Genomic DNA, 14,771 nt, shown 5'->3' with positions numbered 1-14,771 from the left:
GGTCAGAGCAGTTTTCAGAGGGAGAAAGCTCTTCTTTTCAGAGCACAGTGAATATTTCCATGACCAGCAGTGGGCTCCCATGAAGTTTTTAAGTTCAGTCTCAGAGACAACACCACTTGGACTGCTTCAGCGCTACATAAAGTGCTTTTAGGAACTCATCATTTTAAGCTATAAAATAACAATGAACTTTCACAACATAATAGTCATAAAACAAAGAGGAGGTGGCAGAAATTATTATGTGATTGAAGAGAAGATGCAGATTCTTTAAAGTCACCTCTGATATTGTTCAGTGATACTGTTGCAAGGCCTCTTTATCTAGAGCAACCCTGGCCCTGCTGACTGGCTTCTTGCTTGAGCTGCAGGCTCAGACATCTGCAGTGGAGGCTGGAGTGATTGCCATTTAATTGCTATTTAGTGACTGCCCCTTGCAGATCAGGACCTAAACCTGTTTGACTGCTTTGGAAAACACAAGAGAAAGTATTTTCATTTTGAAACTGCCCTGTGTTTAGCTATGAAAAACATGAAATACTTAGTGTGGTTTGGAAAGCCTGGTCCCTGTAATATTGAGCATAGTAATGAGATCACGGGCAACCATGCTCAGTCAAAAGTGTACTAATGTACTGTTATTCTTCTTGTAGCTGTAAAGTACAATGCAACATTGGATGCAGATCTCCAGTCCTCCAGAGTGACTTCTAGAGGATTTTTCAAAGAAAATAATGAAAGGTACATGCAGAGGGATCTTGTGGTGCATCATGAAGAGAATTGTGTTCATGATGTCTTCAGTGTACAAGTAAGTGCAATTGCAAGTACTCTTGCATAACAAAAGATCAGAGGAAGGCATGGATTAATTTTTTGTCTGTAATGTGAATTTCATGCATAGTGTACTGAATTATTTATGTTTCACAAATACCCCCATCTGAAAAATACGTAATAAGATTATGATTTCATATAAACTAATAACTGTCATATTCAGTACAGATTCTTAGGATAGGAAAGAGGGTTCTTAATTGTGTTATTCAGCTTTGGTGTAATATAGAGCACATGGTCTATAGTTTAAATAGATTTTAATTTCCCTCTGAGTAGACTCTTCTGTAAGAATTAAAACATACATGCCAATGTTTTCTTCAAACTAACATTCAGGCAGATTTTGGATACATTCTAACCCCCAGTACACACCAAGGAATTGAATAAAAATAAGCAGGTATCCATGTTTCTCCAGAACCAAAGCCTGAACACTGCCCTGAGACTTGCCTTAAGCTCTGTTGCATGATGCTGGTCAGGTAGAGGACTTCGGTCCCTGCTCTGGTTTGCAGTGACCTATTGATCACATTTAGTGCCATGAGGAGCAGTGAGCCACAGGGCTAGAACGTGATTCATCCAGGACTGAGAAAAAGAGGAAACATGGCATTTATTTTATTTTAGTGTCACTCAGGCCCAGATGCTCTTTGTGATGGTAAGGCAGAGTGGAATAGGAATTTGACTTCTGCAGCTAGATGAGAATGAAAGCTACCTGGTGATGGCTTTGAGAACCAGCTCCTACAGCTGCAGACAATCTGCATGTTCCTTAGCCCTAGTAGTTACTTTGATGTGCACAGTTTCCAGGAATCCTAGAAAAATCAGTTTTATCATGGAAATCACACTGAAAACCGTTAATCTAGAGGAACCCACTCTAGTCAATCTCACAAAATTATTTTCTTTAAGAAATGAAGCTTTGAACTGTTGCTTCTTGTTTAGAGCAAGTATTATTTTACTGCACATTCTCAATTCACAGTAGAAATTATCAATTTTACTCTGTTTTCTGTGCTGGCAGCCATCATCCGAACCATGTGTGTTTTACAGGAGCCTTCGGATGCAGTGAATTCACTTAGTTTGCGCATTGACATTGGCCTTGCAAATCCTGGCTCCAGCCCTGTCCTGGACATATCTTCTCCAGCATCTGTGGCCTACAGTGTAAGTATGCAGATTTACTATTCATGGCCATACACATCCATAATGTGTGGCCCCCACAAACACCAAAGAGGTATATGCCAGTGAAAACCGGTGCTCTGTGTAAGTCACATGGAGGGGTGTCCCCTGGTTCCTTTCATATCTTTGCCTGTATTACGTGAGCTTGCTTACACACACACACACAAACACACACACACAAAATCAGCCACCATAGCACATAACAAGCATGTCAGTTGAGCCATGTCACCATTGATGTGAACTTCTAGTTGATGGCAAAGATGAATTCTTTCAGTTTACTCTACAGTAAAAAAGTATAAAAGTATAAAAAGTATAAAAAAGTAATAAAAAGTATATAAAAGTAATAAAAAATAATAAAAAATAAATAAAGTAATAATAAAGTAATAATAAAGTAATAATAAAGTAATAATAAAAATAAAAAAAGTAATAAAAAAGTAATAAAAAAGTATAAAAAAGTAATAAAAGAGAGATGGAACTCATTTGACTACTTCACTTTTGCTGTCACTGAAGAGTAACCTGTCTGTACTGTTCCTGGATCAGTTGACATGTAGCAACACATTATTCAGTTCACTTGTTCACTTGTCAATATTTTTCATGTCCTAGGAAGATTTTCTTATCTGCAAGCCAAGAATGTGCTTCAGCTTGAAGGTGTTTGCACTCTAGTGTCTTCAGATAATGTTAAAGGTTGAGCCCTGACATTTAGGAAATGTTTTTGTTTTTACTAGATTCCTTTTATTAAAGACTGCGGTGAAGATGAACTTTGTATCTGTGATCTTGTTCTGAATGTTCAGCAGAAGGCAGATGACAGGTAAGAGCTGAATCAGTGGAACTGTTAAGGTCCAGTATTTACAACAGTTGGTTTGTCTGCAGGCTTTGGATTAATTTCTAGAGAAAGCCTTTCCACTTTAACATCTACTCAGAAACAGCACAGATTAAAAAAAGCAATGGCATTTTAACCTAAATTTAATCAAGGAAAAAGAGGTAGGATAGGAACACAAACACAGAAGTAGGACTCTTGTCAGCTTAGACCAACCCAAGTTTTGGTACCTTAGAGATGAGAACACAATGATTATTTAACAAATTGTGTCCGACTGGCTGCTGTTGGGAAAGGGAGCACAATGGGAGAGCAGCAGCAGCTGCAGCAGCTGTCTTCATCTCCTCTACAGGGAGCAGTGAGGATCCTGCAGTAGCTGTGCCAGTGGGGAGTTGTGGTCAGCTATTTGGACAGCACATATTCTAAGTCCACATCAGATGTATATGCACATATGTACATCACAGAGATAAGGCTGCCCATGTGTGCTGCCTGCTCTGTCCATCTTCCCACCAGGAGAGAGCCCTTGAAAATTCAGCAAAGTCACTTTGACAACACATAATCAAAGTCCTGCGCTTTTGGAATACAATAATTCTATCTGGTTTTAGGAAAGACCATCACAGAATTTCTTGTGCCAAGGGGTTTAGAAAGCAGAGCGTTTAAGTTTGTACAATGTAGGAAATTTCTTGCTGTGCTTGTTATTTGTTGTTGGCTTCGGGCAACACATTTTCCTGATCCACAGCTGTTCTAGTACCACTATTTACAACAATGGACTTTATTTTCCAACAGCAAACAACAGTTTATTGTCAGCAGCAAAAACAGAAGACTAACATTCAATGTGAAATTGAGAAATAAAAAGGAAAATGCATATAATACCAGAATCCAGGCTACATTTTCAGACAACTTGTTTTTTGCTTCATCTTCTTTACCGGTACGTGATACCCAACTTCACTGTTTCTGTTATTGCCCTGATTTTTGAGGTTCTCAGAGAAATTTTCTTTTTTCCTTTCTAGCAGTGCCTATTTCAGAAAAGAATGTGTGTACAGAACTGTCTCTCATAATTTGTTTTCTTGGATACCAGAATTATTTCCCCAGCAGATCTTTTTTACTTAGGTCAAGGAGAGGTATTTCCAACTCAGCATAAAAGCTGGCAACTTTTTGAGTTTGACCTCACCTCAGGCATCTTTTTCTCACTTTAGGCCTTGGCACCCACATCTACTTCTTAACTCCCAGCAGCATGCCTGAACCAGTTGATGTGCCACAGGGAATTTGTATTTGATAAATCAGACATGCAGCATTGATGATGAGTCCTTATAGCACAGACTTTGGATCTAGAAATAGTGTTACTGCCAAGGCCATGTGTTCCAGCTAGACCGTTAATCAGATTGACATTATGGCTAATACCAAAAGCTCTTCTTCCAACAAATTTTACCTTAGAGAAAGCAAAAGAGAGGAATTATGCATACTGTTTTGGGGAATGCAGCATACCTATAATTTAAATTTTTGCTCCCAATTCAAGACAGATGAAATGCAGATTTCAGTGCTTGACTTATATGGCCAGGCTCCTACTGTAGAGGTGCGTGATAATCCTGGGGGTGAAATCCAGAACAATCCCTGTACTGAAGGGAGAGGAAGGATAGCATTCATTCCTGCCCAAGAGCAGCATTATTCTGAACAATGAATTGGCAAAAGTACTGCACACAGCGCTGGGGGTGCCCCTTTACCTCCCCATCCTGTTGTGCAGCAAGATTGTTCATTTCACTCATGCCAAAAGACCACACTGGAGCTAGAATTTTCTTTTGCTTTTGAAGCCCTTAGAAGCACTTCAGCCTTCAAGTGAAGTTTGGACCAAAAATGTGCCTTCTTCAAGGCAGGAAGAAAAACATAAACTGAGTATCTATGGGTCTTTTTGGAGGCTTTGTTTTGAGGGATTTTTTTTGTAGCACAATTAGTGAATGTTAAATGTCTACTAGGAATCTTTTTTACAAAAGACAGTACTTTTTAATAAATTCTTCTCCAAGGGTTAATAACTGGCTCTGGTCTGTGAATTTGTCTTTGAATAAAGGATGATGACAAGCCAATATTTTGGAAAGTAGTAAACAAAGTATTATGTATGGCAGATTTTCCTACCGAAAGTTTGATTTGTTCCAGCTCTAAGATTGTGTAAATATGTCTGCAAAAGTTCTGTAAAAATTCTGTAAAAAAGGATTTATAGAAGTTAGTGGTGGAGCTGACCTGTACTCTCTGGCCTGTATTCCTTCTTCCAAGCTCAGCACAAAGTTCTAGAAAGATGATTGCAGCCCACAAGAAAACGAGTGGGAATGGTCCTTGTCCCACATTCCTTGTGACTTCCACCTGGCCCTGCCTATGCCCCACCCACCCATCTGCTGCATCTCTAGGATTTACTGCCGTAGCACCTATTTTCACTCCTCCTTAGTATAATACATATGCTGTTGAAGGTACACACCTCTCTGCCTTATCAAAACCTGAAATAAGATGGTGTTCTTGTCTGTTTTCTCTGCAGAGTGATGGGACTGAAGTCTCGTGTCAAACAGGAACAGCACAAAGTACAGTCATTTGCCAAATAAGCTATCCTGTTTTCAGAACAGGACAACAGGTACAGCTGGCATGTTTAAATAACCTTGAATGATACCCAAAACCTTCTCTGCTGCTGTTTTTCCCTAGCTCTTCCATTTATTGCTGATAAGAGTTTCTTAGATTTTACAACAGAGGCATCAAAATAAGCAAACTAGGGCTTAAAATTCGTGACTCCCTGTCAGATTAAAGGACAGAGGGCTCTCAAAAGCTTATTTGACACAACCCACAGCTTCCAAATGCTGCTGCACTTATGTACCTTTTGGAGAGTGAAAGTTGGGGGCAGAGAAACATAGAGCATCATGTGCAGGCTCCTAAGAACTGTGCACAATTCCCATTAAATCCCTTCTGCAGTGTGAGCCTGGAGTAACTCCCTCACCTGCTCCGTGAATCTCATCTCCAAGAAAGCAGTATTGTTTTGGGAGGAGATGGGAGGCCCACACAGCCCTAAGATGAATAGTATGTATTTTTTTTCCATATTTACCATAAACCTCATGATTTCATGGAATCACAGTTTCATGGAATCTCTTATTCCTCGAGGGCAGAGCAGAAACAGGTTCTAGTCTCTAACATAATCAGCTAGACCAACAAGAAACTTGCTTGAAAGAACAGAAACATGATTGCCTGTGGTGTGACATGTAGAATAATAATATAAAAATTCATACATAGAAAGTTAAGCTTGTTCTGAACGTTAATGGAATTGATCAAAGTGGACCTGCTGGAACAAATGGAAGAAAAGAGTGAATACAAAGCTTGTGTTAATGCTACAGTTTAAAATGAAGGAATTGTGAACACCTTTTGTTGCAGCTTACAGCTAGTTGTACACAATTTTAAAATGCAAATAACTCATGTTTATGTAAGAATGCCAAATTGTAGGGGAATGTAAGAACAAATCAATTCTGAATATTAAGAAATTATCAAAATATTACACTGAAATCTGTAGAGAATTCAGATACAGAGGGCAGTTCTAGATTGTTACATACATGAATAATGTTTTTCAGGATGTTGTACCAACTCATTTACTATGTGTTCCTTGTCTCTTCCTTAGGTATCCTTTGATATTAGCTTTGATTTTAACCTTAAAAATCTTCAGAATGTGGCAGTTCTAAGTTTTCATACATGGAGGTAAAGTATAATAATGATATGAAAGCAAGTTAGGTATTAAAAGCTTATTTGTATAAAACAACATTATTACACCTGACTCAAATGTGTTTTGATGAACAGTGAAAGTAAGGAACAGCAAGACTCGGACAACCAGGTCGCCTTATCAATTCCTTTGCGATATGATGCAGAAATTCACTTCACAAGGTATGCTGATTTATGTAAACAGACAATCATTTTGCCAAGCTACTTGAAGTAACAGTCTTGAAAGGTCACGAAAATATAGTGAAGCTTTCCTTTTGTTTTGGAAGTCATAAGAAATTCCCTCTTCACCAGCAGTAGCAGATTTTTTGTCTGTCCTTCCAACCAAACTTATATGTAAAAAATAAGGAAAATTGTGGACTCGAGTTTACATCCCAACACTTGTTACAGATGCTCCTGTGAACAGAAGTGATATAAAGGCAAAACAGTGCATGTGGTTTTGATAACATAAATAGTATATACTGTATAATAACATTGGGCTTCTTGGCTCAAATCTAATGACATGGGATCAAATCTGGAGTTACAGAGATTAAAACTAAACAAAAGAATATCAAAAGGAAAAATATGACCCCCTCAGTAAAGGAGGAAAAAAAAAAAAAGAAAAAAATTATAGACATATCTGCTAAACCTGGAAAAAGAATATAAACTTTTTAGTAGTTTGAGATAATGATTTGAACTAAAACCTGAGGTACACCCAACAGATTCTCCCTTGCTGCAGCTGCACTGGCAATGGAAGCAGACACTGTGCTTTCCCATGCACCCATCCAGATTCTGACTCAAACCTACCCTCTCTGCCTGGTGCCAGCCCTTTCTTCTCCATGTAGAAGGCAAGTCAGGGCTATTGCAAGAGATCCTTTACCCTGGGAAGGGTGGTTTGTAAGGAGAGGCAGCTGAGCAGACTGGAGAGACCATAAAAAGCCTTTTAAGACCTTTTATCTTCATATAGTGCTCTTGAAAGTTTGTATCTTGAGCTTGGGAAATGCTTGGTGATTTGGGATGCACTCAAACAGTAATTAGTCTGTTACTGTTCCAAACAAGAATTATTTCAATTACAGTTTAACTTAGACTGCAACTGAAACAAAAATATTTTGGTGTCACTCTCAGATCAAGGTAGGATGTTTGAATTTTCATCAAAGAAAATATTTATTTATCTCTCTCAAATACTGAATTTCTAGGATCAACATGTAATTACAGTTAAGGCATTTAGTCACCAATTCTTGGTGAAAAAATGCTTTTGCATCCCAAAGTGTTCAAAAATTAGTAAATATAAATGGATATTAAAAAACCCAGTAGATATTCAGAGAATAACAATTTTAAAAAGAGGGAGCTGCTTCAAAATGCACAACAATGGATCCAGGAAATTAATATTCAGAGATCACCATAGCTACAAGAACTGTTGGCTACTGTGTAGGATGAGCTGGAATAGGGACCACAGTACAGAAGATAAGTGATATAACTAATTTTTACAGAAAGTAGTTTCAGAATATTGAAGGCCCTGCATCATCAATAGGTGCACCAGTCCTGGAGTCATGCAGAATTTCTGAGATTATTTTAAGTACAGCAAAACATTTGAGTCAATGGTGCAAGTTCCTTCAGCTCCTTGAGAAAGTTGCATGAGACCTCGCCAGCAGCAGCAGAGACTGCATGAGCATCTGTGCAGAGGGCTAGCTTCTTAGGAAATTCAGATGGTGCAAATTTGAATCAGCAGGTTTAATTAGCTGAGAAAGATGAACTGAAATGAAATGCTTCGGAAGAAGCAAGGAGTAGAGTCTATAAAAGTTATTCCAGGGAAAACGGGTTTGAATTCAGCCACATCTCCTGACTATGAAAAAATGCAATTTCATATGCACATCAAGGAATGAAGGAATACCTACTGCCAGAAAATGGTTAGTTTATTCTTGGAGATAATAAATTTAAAAGAATTAAATGAAATGCATATTAAGCCATGGCACAACTTGGTTTAGGAAGTATTTACCTGGAATTTGTTCCTTCCTGAGGCAGGTAATGCAGCCAAGAAGTAATCTCTTAATATACAAGAGTTGAGAAAAAAGTATTGTTATGCTGAAGTGAAGTCTTTCTAGGATTAATTTCCTGAGTTTTTAGGAGAAGATGTAGCAATATGTCTTTCCAAAGACTTCTGAAAGGACAAGGAAGCTGATACTCTGCATCTTGGAAGGACAGACTGGAATCTTCAGCAGTAAGGAAGCAGAAAATATGTCTTGTGTGTTTTCCTTGGAGTCCTTGTGAGCAAGCCCTTCAAGGAAAGGGTCCATGGGAGAATGTATAGAGGATCAAAAAGGGTCCACAGTGCAGTATGGAGGACCACCACTGATCAGGAAGCACATCTCTGTGACTGCACACACGTTATATTTGGATTGTACTCACAAATGTTACCCAGATTAAACAGGGAGAGCAGTAAAGATGATAGCTTCCTTGTGGAACAGGAAGAATTAGGAGTTATAATAGCCTCTATTTCTTGTTAACTCACTCACCAGCTTACTTTTTGACTGCTCAAATTAGCCTTCTAATGAACTCTAATGATGAAGAGCAAACACAGTTCTGGCATGGTTCAGCAGAGGAGCTTCTCACAGGTAGCAGGTAGTAGGTGTGATGCACAGGGATGTTTTCCTTGCCTTTGAGTGTGGTTCCAGCTAACTGAGCTCCTCAAGCACCCCCAGGTCCTTGCACCATGTCCTTCCATCACACACCTGCCATTCCATGCTGCAGTGGGCTGAAACCACCCTTGTGTTACTTTGGAAATTCTGGATTTTAAACCCCATAATTACTAAAGAATGTGACCCAAGAGGACTATGAGGGCTATGTGATATGTACCATCTACATAAGCAGGGTGATGCCTGTGTTTCCACACCCAACCAGTTACAGATGTACCAAGGGAGACAGCCCTTTACTCAGGCCTTTCCTGGGAAAAATTATGACTGCAAGGGTGAATGTTGCAGTTTGTGCACAGAGGAGTTTGCAGTATGGCCCTGAAACAATGCAGGGTCTAGAAGCCTGAGAGAGTCTGTATCCTGTACAATTCTCTTGTCCTAATTTCACATGTTTGTTCCAGCTCTGGGCTTCAGTACACCATTTTCTTAACCACCTTTGTAAAATTCAAACAACAATCTAAGTGACTGACTACTTCTCTCTCTGTACTTCTGACCCGTTTCACAAAGGCATATCCAGTAACATACGTTTTCAAAGCAGCTGCCAAATTGAAATGTATTGTTTTATGGTTGTTAACCAGGCTTGCCAGTATCAACTTCTATGAAGTATACTCTGGTCATAACATTCCTTCCACTGTGAATAATTTTGAAGAGATTGGCCCCATGTTCAACTTCTCAGTTAAGGTTAGTAAGTCTGTTTTGTTCTGGTTCAAGAAGTTGTCTTAGCTCCCTCTGTAGCCTGCTCCCAAAACCTTGTTTAAAAAAACAGTCCTGCTTTCATTGTCTGATTTTGAGTCTTTTGAATAGGTCAAGTAAGAGAAAAAATTTGCAAATAGCATAAGTTGTTGGAGTCTTCATAAGGTTAAGGATGACATTTGTACAAGTAGAATGAGGGAGGGATTGGTCCTGCACTGTGTACATATTTAGAAGATGGTTAATGCTTAACTTTAGGCCAACTTAGACTGTTTTTTCACAGAGTCTCTTGACAACTTGATAAAGAAAAACAAGTGTTTGCAGGCTTGGACTTTGAAACTTGAAGTTTGGCAAGGGTTAAGAGCTCAAACCTGTTGCAAGAACTAGCCAAATCACAGTGCTTATTACATAACACAGAAAAAAAACTTAGATCAAAATATGCAACGTGGAAGAAAGTTAAATTATGTTCCATTTCCATTCCTGTAACTGCTACTCCAAAGGACTAAACAGGCCTATTGGCCATGACAGTATATTTGCTTTTCAAAACATATTTCATGCAGTTAATATGAGCTATGCTAAGAAAACAGACAGGAACCTGGAGCTATACAGTATATTTCTGCTTTACTATTCACAAAATTACTACCCCAGTGTCTTAGTAAAAAAAAAAAAAAAATTATGTAAAAGGAGTCCAGTTCTTCCATACTCATCCATTATTTCTAATTTTCTTGCTGTATCAAATAATTTATGCATAGCTACCTGAATTAAGTCTTGAGATTTTACTTTGCAGGTAACAACAGGAAGTATTCCAGTAAAGATGTCATCTGTAACAATCAATCTTCCCGAACTGACCACCAAAGGCAACCCATTGATGTACCTAACTGCAGTCACCACAGATGAGGTAAAGATCTGAACTGTGTTTTGGGGGTTTATCAGTAATATAAACATCACTTATCTCCCCAATATTATGGCTTAAGAGAATCCATGCTCTTCCTCCTTGCCCCTTCCTCATAAAAGAGGGACCACAATGCCAGTAGTACACTAGCCTATTACTTGGCAGATGTGGAGTATCTGGATCTCTTCAATTAGGTCCTTCTCCAAGTTCCTGAGAAAGTTATTGTAAAAATTAAATTTTTAGATGAGGAGAAACCCTTCAGGTCAATCTAGGGACAAGGGAAAAAAACAGTGTCATAAGAATTATTTACTTCTGACCAAAACCACATACTTCTAGTTTCCTAAAGAATTCAGTGTTCACACTTCAGCCTTTAACCACCACCATCTAAGCCCAGAAATATATATTACGATGAGTATAAATTCCCGAGTAGCATGTTGTCCAGTCTCATTTCTGCCATCTTTCCTAGGCCAGAGGTGTTACTTGTGATGCTCAGATAAATCCACTGCAAATAGGGAAAAGACCTTATTCTCCATCTTTTATGAAAGAGAACTTCAGAGCTTCCAAAGAACTGGTGAGTAAAACCCAGGGCTGCAGTAAGCAGGACTTTCTGAGGTCAGGGAAGCAGAGCTGACCTTCTGAGCCCATTGCTGTACTTGTGAGGAAAGCTGTAATGGGGTGGCATTCCTCATTTACAGAATAGGAGCTCAGCCTACAGATGTTCTCACAGACACTGCATCTGCTTTAGCACAGTCTGCAAGCACTTAATTTGTATGCACAGAACAGCAAAGCAAAGGCAAGGGCAAAAAGTGTGCATGTTGCAAGAATATTTTTTAAAGTGCATTTTTAATGCATGCTGTTGCCTCTTCTTGCTGTTCCCCCTGGAAGAACTGTAAGAATGTGAAGTGCAGTACCATCACATGCAAACTGGAAGACATTGCACTGAAAGGAGAGTACTTTGTGAACGTATCCACCCAAATCTGGAACGGAACCTTTGCTGCCGTGAGTATCAGCTGCATCTTTAAGGAGGATCCAATACTCAAGTATTTTCAAACTCCTGATATTTTTCAAAGTTCAGTACAGAGATCTTACAGTCTAGAAAGACTTTCCTTCACTTTATATTGGTTTGTGTTTTTCCAGATTGAAAACTTGAACTTAAAGTAGTGAGGCTGCATAACACAGGTGATAAAACTTCAGTCCACCACAGAATCTAAGAAAATGCTGTGATAATGCAACCTTCACAGCTGAAAAAATGTTTCCTACCTCTGTTAGATTCATTCTGGGGGAACTACAGTTTCCACAAAACTCATCATAGGACAGCAGAGCACAATATCATCATACATAGCCTGTAAAATAATCATGCTCTTTAGCTTTTGAACATTGCAGCCTACATCGTGATCATTTTAAATCACATCAAAATACTAAAACCCTGTTAGTGCTGCCAGTTTTATTTGATAAAGTGTGGAAAATGTCTTTAATTGATTTTTTGTGTTTATTAGAGTAGGTGTCAAAGCAACAGTCTTGCTTAAAGACCTATAGGATGTTTCTTGAAAGAAACATCAATATCTCAGCCTATTTTCAATCACCATGTGTCCTCCAGGATATAACTCATCATGAGTTACTAGACTTTTGAAGTTAGACCGTGTTTGCTTCTTAGCTAGGCAACCAAACAAACACTGTCTTGGAGTCCTGGGTTTGCTTAACGCGTCAGGAACATGATGCAGTCTCCTTAGTGTGTCTGGCAATTCTTGTGGCAGGTATTGACATTTAACAGCAGGGCTGTTGTCAGCTCCAGCATTCAACTCTTAAAAGGAAAAGATCAGGCTGATAGTGTTAAATGTGTTACGGAAGTGTGTGACAAAAATCATCTGTCTTTAGCATTTGTATTTTTCTAATCAGCTGGGTCAAGACCATTTGTTAGTGCTGTTAGGTACACAGAAGGTAGAGACCTGAACAAAAGGTTACTACCCTCACAAAAAAGTGAGTGGGAATGGTTTGTTTACTATCACTGGCTGATGGGAAGGAAAGCTCATATGTCACAGTTCTCTTCACATATCCCATTTTGTAATTTTCTATTTGGTTGTCAAAATTCAGCACGCATAATCTTACAAGCACTCAATCATGCATATCATCAGCCTTTTTATTTAGTGGCAATCAGCCATTGTCCAAGAAGGGCATAGCAGGCTTGCCAGTACCTGCTAAGCAAAGAAAAGATGTGCTTAGGAATTGAGGTGCTTTGAATAGTGATCAGGTGTGCTTCTAAACTTTTAGGTGTCCAGGACACAACACTTGGGCCACAGTGCAGGGAGTGCAATAACTCACACTGCGGAGCCAGTCAGTTTGGTGTGTTGGCCACTGCAGACCCACAGCTGCCCACAGTACCTGGCCCTGCCAGGGCTGAGGAGGAAAAAGGGCAGAGCAGGCATTGCCTTTGGGTCAGCTGGAGAGAGTGGTCCTGTGCTCCCATGAACCTGAGGCCATTCCTTGTGGTGCTGTGGAAGAACAACAGTGAACTGTTAGTGTCTACACAGCCATGCACCTCTCCTCCCAGTACATCCACAGAGGGAAGTGGGGTCTGGCACAAGGTCTCTTTTCAAACAGGAATTGGCTTAAGATTTTTGTCATCTTCTCTGTTTAAGCTGAGAGAGCTACATCAGAATTTGAGACATGGAGAGGAACACATAGTGAAAGGAAAAAATAAATGGGGAAAAACAGAAGCATTGGCTAGAAGTGAAGGCGGGGGGAAGTAAAAGAACATCCAGTTTCCATTTCTTTCAAAGGCCAGAGATATATTCCCATCTGTGTCTCCTTTTCTCACTGCTATTTCTTCCCATCTCTTCCCTGCTAGTAACAGTGACAGCTTTGAAATAACTATAAAAAAGGGTTACATAAATATTTCCTTCTGTTTTGCTTGAACTGTACATTAAAGAAAAAGAAAAACCAGTTCCTCAATGTCATTGCTAAGTGGATTACTGATATATTATTACTTTGATTGACATGTTGGCTGGGGAAAATATTAAAATAATTTTAATTTTCTTAATACTATGATTTTCTTTTCTGACTGTGAAGTCTTCATTTCAAGGCAATAGAATTATTTTAGAATATCTACATTTTATTTGAGTTGCCCTATAACAGAGCTTTACAGTTGTTTTAATACTCTCTTTCAGTTAATTTTCCAGACAATACAACTCTCTGCAGAAGCAAAAATTGATACAAATAACCCTGAGTTATTTATTATTGGAGAGAATACTCTAACTGTAAGTGATAGTTAAGTATATTTTTTCAACTTCTCTATCTTTGACTGTACTTAAGTAATAGTATTAAATTTTCAGTGTCCTTTAGGAGTACATAGCAACTTGATTATGTTGAACTGATGTATCATTTGACTATATACAAGTCCCTTAAGTTATTAAAATGTTTTTATTTCAGCCCACTGCTATATAAACCAGACATAGTTAAAATCTGTAGGTTTCAAATAAATTGTAGACCTCTGAGAAAAAGTCAGCTAGAAACTTCTGAAATTCATATAGCTTTCTGTTCATGAAAAGATCAAGATTCAGCTTTCTTGCTGCAATGGAATTAATTGTTATAGATAAATGAGCTCTGGGAAACATGTTCACAAATCTGACTTACAGTCTTACTTACTTCTATAAGAGTATGGTTTGAGGTTTCTGCACAAATGTTTGGCAAAGGTCCCCAGAAAGTAATCTGTTCTTGTGGAATGTGGAATATTTTTAGCATTTGGAATAGCTCTCATATGGACAATGTGGACACAGCTAATCTCAAGAGAAGTCTCCATACCACTGCTTTATTAGTACTGAATTCTTCTTCCAAGCTTTCTATTTGCTATACACAAACATAAAAACTCTGGAAGAATACTGTAGCACTGTGGTACTGTTGTAATAAAAGAGGACACCTTATTCTCTTACTCTGTCTTGAGAGGAACACCTTTCCATTTGCAGTACTAACTTCAGATTTATTTTTACAGGACTTAATAGCCTGTTTCATC

At 38.7% G+C, this 14,771-nt stretch overlaps 1 protein-coding gene across 1 annotated transcript in view; it reads left to right on the top strand.

Annotated features, from left to right (window-relative positions):
• ITGA2 (integrin subunit alpha 2) overlaps positions 1 to 14,771 on the top strand; it is a 67,442-nt gene that overhangs the window by 46,225 nt on the left and 6,446 nt on the right. Inside the window, exons 17-28 of the mRNA XM_054003747.1 lie at positions 639 to 790; positions 1,840 to 1,950; positions 2,691 to 2,773; positions 3,566 to 3,707; positions 5,301 to 5,393; positions 6,420 to 6,496; positions 6,596 to 6,679; positions 9,762 to 9,864; positions 10,661 to 10,771; positions 11,232 to 11,336; positions 11,651 to 11,764; positions 13,930 to 14,019. Coding sequence (XP_053859722.1) covers positions 639 to 790; positions 1,840 to 1,950; positions 2,691 to 2,773; positions 3,566 to 3,707; positions 5,301 to 5,393; positions 6,420 to 6,496; positions 6,596 to 6,679; positions 9,762 to 9,864; positions 10,661 to 10,771; positions 11,232 to 11,336; positions 11,651 to 11,764; positions 13,930 to 14,019 — 1,265 coding nt within the window. The remainder of the gene's footprint in view (positions 1 to 638; positions 791 to 1,839; positions 1,951 to 2,690; positions 2,774 to 3,565; positions 3,708 to 5,300; positions 5,394 to 6,419; positions 6,497 to 6,595; positions 6,680 to 9,761; positions 9,865 to 10,660; positions 10,772 to 11,231; positions 11,337 to 11,650; positions 11,765 to 13,929; positions 14,020 to 14,771) is intronic.

This window comes from Vidua macroura, chromosome Z, assembly GCF_024509145.1.
Source record: "Vidua macroura isolate BioBank_ID:100142 chromosome Z, ASM2450914v1, whole genome shotgun sequence".
Lineage (NCBI taxonomy): Eukaryota > Metazoa > Chordata > Aves > Passeriformes > Viduidae > Vidua > Vidua macroura.
This window is presented reverse-complemented; position numbering and strand designations above follow the sequence as displayed.